At 38.1% G+C, this 6000-nt stretch overlaps 1 protein-coding gene across 1 annotated transcript in view; it reads left to right on the top strand.

The window, feature by feature from the left end:
* LOC145273796 (focadhesin-like) overlaps nt 1–3495 on the top strand; it is a gene marked incomplete at its 3' end in the record, with an annotated part of 71694 nt that extends 68199 nt beyond the window's left edge. Inside the window, exon 16 of the mRNA XM_080127131.1 lies at nt 3348–3495. Within this exon, the coding sequence (XP_079983257.1) occupies nt 3348–3495 (148 nt within the window). The remainder of the gene's footprint in view (nt 1–3347) is intronic.
* Nucleotides 3496–6000: the final 2505 nt, after the last annotated feature.

The following is a 6000-nucleotide window of genomic DNA, read 5'->3' on the forward strand; positions in this document are numbered from 1 at the left end:
ATGGTTCTCCCCAGAATGTGCTGCTGCTATCGCGCACAGAAATCACTTTTTCCATAGCTACCAACGTAATAGATGCACTGAGACTAAAGCTGCTTTCAGGACTGCAAGCAACCACTGTAAAAGAGTAATAAAAAATGCAAGAGAGCTATATGCCCAGTCTGTTAAATCAAAGGTAGCTGATCAGCGGCTTGGTTCCCACCAGTTTTGGCAAATAACAAATAGGATCCTGAACAGAAGTGTGCGTTCTATCCCAACCATTATCAATGGATCAGAGGTCATCTCGTCAGCGTCAGACAAGGCCAAACTATTTGCAAAGAACTTTGCAGCTAATTCTACCCTATGCGACGAAGGCCATCAACTCCCCATATTTCCTCCTATAACACAGAACAAGCTAGGTAACATACAAATATCCGTGCATGAGGTCGCCAAGCTAATCAAGAACCTAGATTCCAGTAAAGCAACTGGCCCTGATGGCATCCCAATTATAGTGTTAAAAAAGCTGCAACCAGAACTTGCTCCCATACTTACGAAACTATTTAAGCGCCGCCTTAAGGAGAAGTGCTTTCCGACTCCCTGGAAGACCTCATCAGTTTGCCCTGTATTTAAGAATTCAGGTGATAAGTCATCTCCCTCTCAGTACAGACCAATAAGTGTTATGAGTAAGTTGCTGGAATCCATATTAAATAGAGAAATAGTCAACCACCTCAGCAGGAATAACCTTCTTAGTGACATACAATATGTTTTCCGCTCTGCAAGATCTACCGCAGATGTGCTGACGGTTATATCCCACAGGATTAGTGAATCTCTTGACAAAGGCTTCCTTTCTAGGGCAATTGCTCTTGACATATCAAAGGCCTTCGACAAGGTATGGCATAAGGGTCTACTTCACAAGATTTCCAGCTACGGTATAACTGGAAATGTTTTCTCAATCATTAAATCATTTCTCTCCGCTAGGCTCATAAGAGTAGTGGTAGATGGACAAAAATCGGAGGCCTGCAATATAAATGCTGGAATCCCTCAGGGGTCAATCCTAGGCCCAACTCTCTTCCTGATCTACATCAATGACTTCCCTAAACACATACTTAAATCATTCGTTGACATCTATGCTGATGACACGACCATCTACGGCAACACATCAAAGGCTGTAAATGACAAAGTTCTCTCTGATTCTCTCTCCTCTGATCTCGAGCATGTGGTTCAGTGGGGGAAGATGTGGCTGGTTACCTTTAATGCATCCAAAACCAAACTCCTATCCTTACATCATCAACGCTCTGATCCCCATCTGGCATCAATTGTGATGGATGGCTCTCATCTGGGTGAGGCCCCGTGTTTTGACAAGCTTCTGGGTTTGACCTTTACTCCTGATCTGAAATGGAACACGTACATCAAGTCTGTTGCCAAGGTCGCTGGAAAGATGGTGGGATCCTTCTACCGCTCCAGAAGATATCTCACTACTGATGCAATTCTCTATCTATATAAAAGCCAAGTACGTCCAAGGATGGAATACTGTTGCCATATCTGGGCAGGAGCTGCTAAAAACAGCCTATCCTGCCTTGACAGAGTACAAAATAGACTTCGTGGCTTAGTGGGGGATGCCCTTTTCTCTACCCTGCAACCTCTCTCCCACAGAAGAGACGTTGCGAGCCTATCCTTGTTTCATTGTTATTTCCATGGCAGGTACTCGTCTGAACTCCAATCTCTGCCCCCCCCTCGCCAATCTTTCACGAAAAACACCCGTCTAGCTGAATCCACTGTCAAAAATTTCCCCCACTCTATATCTGTGCCTAAATCAAAACGCGGATTCCATGAACAAAGCTTCTTTCTTAGAACTGCATGCCTGTGGATCTCTGTTCCGTCTGCCTGCTTCCCACCGGACTACAACTTGGATGTGTTCAAGTCCAATGTTAACAAATTCCTAATGAACCGCCCCCTTAAGTAAACACTTCATCAAATCTCCACACTAACGTAATGTACTTGCAATAACCCTTATCCCTGAGTGGCTTCCGGGCCTTGATAAGTGGTGATCACTGTGTAAAAAAAAAAAAATTACAACAAAATTTAGTGCTTAACAACGGAGTACAGATGATTATTAAAGGAAAAGACTAATAATTACCTGTACTCCGTAACAATAATTATTGTTGTAATTATACATGATTTAACTAAAATTTCCATTTATATTATTGCTATATCTTACATACTGAGCTTTCTTTATCTGCCTAGGATCATCTTATCTATATATCTATAAAAGTGAAATTGTCTGTGTGTCTACATTTCCCTACCAAACTACTCTGTCAATTTTCAGTCTATATACTCAAGATTTTGACATAAGGGAGATTGAAATTTGGAAAAAAAATTTTAATCAGTTTTTGGGCAGAAATTTGGCTATCAAGGGGTCAAAGTTCAACGATTTGTCTCTACCAAATTAATCAGACAATTTTACGACTAAACATTTCAAATTTTACATAAAGGGTATTCACACATAGGGCAATTTATGAACAGTACGTAGGGCCCGATCAAAGCCGGACTGAACTGCTAGTAAATATTAATACTAATATTTATTTGAACTTAATTTTACAGTATTATACAACCTGTATTCTTACTGCACTAGTATTTCATTTATATATATATCTATAATTACTTTATTTATGCAACACTATTGGCCACATATGTGCAGACATGTTTCAGCCATGATTTCTTTTGAAATCCATTGTCATCAGGCCATTAGTCTAAACTGTTTTCAAATGTGAATCTATGAGTTCTTTTTCAAAATTCTTTGGTGGGAAGTTGAGGTGGGAGATGCAGGATTCTATTCTAGCAAAGTATTCAATTCATTTATTCATGGTGATTCAAACCATAACGTGTCTCGTCATTATAGGAAAACTTTTATATGAACTTATTGCCTAGTAATCAATTCTCTAAAGTGTGGCTTTTAAGGTCTGTTGTAAGTTAATACGCACAAACCAGCTATTTACGAACAATTCACACCTACATGTTAACATATTTATACAGTCAGTTATTTTATTTTTAATTTTTTTTTTAATAATAAAAATAATAAATCTAAAACAAATGATTACGTTTTCAAAAAAACTAATAAATTTTGTGGATGGGTTTCTCTTTTAGCTGAATGTTTTTCCCATCACAGATCTGTCAATTCATTATGTGCGTTTATGCACCGCTGCCAAACATGCATCATGAAGCATGTTCATGTTATAAACGACAATTCTTTTTGCAGCTGCACATTTTCTTATAATTATTGTCGGGATGTTATGAAATTTTGTGATTCTTTTCCTAAATCCACACAGCATATAAATTCAACGGATTCTATGCCTTTTTGTTTTTGTTTTCAGTTTATGGATTGGCTTATCGTCCTCCACTCACTCCCAGATGAGAAGATCAAACCCTCAAGCAAACAAATACTCAAATGTAAGTTGTTTTCAAACGCATTGTTATTTGTTGGGGGGGGCATGTTTTACTCTATACAACAAACGGAAAAAAGTAATCAAGAAATAAATAACAAATATCACTGTGACATTTATTGGATTTCTATCAGTATTTTTGGTTGTTTTAACTTAAGCGTTCAGCATTACTAGCATTTCAAACTTAATAAACGCTTTAAAATAAGTTAAAACACCAAAAACTTATCCAAGTAGGTATAAGAGTAACTTATCTTGCCTTTGGTAAACATTTATTTGTTATGTATTTGTTTTTTGACCACTTTTTCATGTTGTTGTCTAAAGCAAATAATACCCCCCCCCTTTTCAATAAATAAAAATTAAACCATTAAATTTTTAGATTTTTTTTATCAGTCAGCCTTGTACCTTCTTCTTACACTATTTGGGCTTTTGAAGGCCTTACTTCTTGGTTGGTTGTTTTTGTTTTACGGCATATCAACCCTTTTCAGGTTATTTAATGCCGAATCTAGTAATTTTGAAGAACGATTTTTTAGAGTACATTCGTTTTGTTTTTCTTTTAAGTCGGTTTCTATTTAACCCATAGTTGGAACCCTAACAGGTACTACCACGCCGGGTCAGAGTGGACCTGGGAGCAATGGCAATTAAAGAGTGGCTCCACACTCCCCAAAGCCCGCAAGCTGGGGCCTCACCATCGTCACATAGTTTAAGGTCATATCCAGGACCTTACTTCTTGGTTAACCTGCTTGGTGTCTACATGATTGAATGCTTGGTATCTACATGATTGAATGCTTGGTGTCTACATGATTGAATGCTTGGTGTCTACATGATTGAATGCTTGGTGTCTACATGATTGAATGCTTGGTGTCTACATGATTGAATGCTTGGTGTCTACATGATTGAATGCTTGGTGTCTACATGATTGAATGCTTGGTGTCTACATGATTGAATGCTTGGTGTCTACATGATTGAATGCTTGGTGTCTACATGATTGAATGCTTGGTATCTACATGATTGAATGCTTGGTGTCTACATGATTGAATGTTGGTGTCTACATGATTGAAAGCTTGGTGTCTACATGATTGAATGCTTGGTGTCTACATGATTGAATGCTTGGTGTCTACATGATTGAATGCTTGGTGTCTACATGATTGAATGCTTGGTGTCTACATGATTGAATGCTTGGTGTCTACATGATTGAATGCTTGGTGTCTACATGATTGAATGCTTGGTGTCTACATGATTGAATGCTTGGTGTCTACATGATTGAATGCTTGGTGTCTACATGATTGAATGCTTGGTGTCTACATGATTGATTGCTTGGTGTCTACATGATTGAATGCTTGGTGTCTACATGATTGAATGCTTGGTGTCTACATGATTGAATGCTTGGTGTCTACATGATTGAATGCTTGGTATCTACATGATTGAATGCTTGGTGTCTACATGATTGAATGCTTGGTGTCTACATGATTGAATGCTTGGTATCTACATGATTGAATGCTTGGTATCTACATGATTGAATGCTTGGTGTCTACATGATTGAATGCTTGGTGTCTACATGATTGAATGCTTGGTGTCTACATGATTGAATGCTTGGTGTCTACATGATTGAATGCTTGGTGTCTACATGATTGAATGCTTGGTGTCTACATGATTGAATGCTTGGTGTCTACATGATTGAATGCTTTGGTATCTACATGATTGAATGCTTGGTGTCTACATGATTGAATGCTTGGTATCTACATGATTGAATGCTTGGTGTCTACATGATTGAATGCTTGGTGTCTACATGATTGAATGCTTGGTGTCTACATGATTGAATGCTTGGTGTCTACATGATTGAATGCTTGGTGTCTACATGATTGAATGCTTGGTGTCTACATGATTGAATGCTTGGTGTCTACATGATTGAATGCTTGGTATCTACATGATTGAATGCTTGGTGTCTACATGATTGAATGCTTGGTATCTACATGATTGAATGCTTGGTATCTACATGATTGAATGCTTGGTGTCTACATGATTGAATGCTTGGTGTCTACATGATTGAATGCTTGGTGTCTACATGATTGAATGCTTGGTGTCTACATGATTGAATGCTTGGTGTCTACATGATTGAATGCTTGGTATCTACATGATTGAATGCTTGGTATCTACATGATTGAATGCTTGGTGTCTACATGATTGAATGCTTGGTGTCTACATGATTGAATGCTTGGTATCTACATGATTGAATGCTTGGTGTCTACATGATTGAATGCTTGGTGTCTACATGATTGAATGCTTGGTGTCTACATGATTGAATGCTTGGTGTCTACATGATTGAATGCTTGGTGTCTACATGATTGAATGCTTGGTATCTACATGATTGAATGCTTGGTATCTACATGATTGAATGCTTGGTGTCTACATGATTGAATGCTTGGTGTCTACATGATTGAATGCTTGGTATCTACATGATTGAATGCTTGGTATCTACATGATTGAATGCTTGGTATCTACATGATTGAATGCTTGGTGTCTACATGATTGAATGCTTGGTATCTACATGATTGAATGCTTGGTGTCTACATGATTGAATGCTTGG

Source organism: Euprymna scolopes, unplaced genomic scaffold, assembly GCF_053919585.1.
Source record: "Euprymna scolopes isolate OS-2025 unplaced genomic scaffold, ASM5391958v1 sca177, whole genome shotgun sequence".
Lineage (NCBI taxonomy): Eukaryota > Metazoa > Mollusca > Cephalopoda > Sepiida > Sepiolidae > Euprymna > Euprymna scolopes.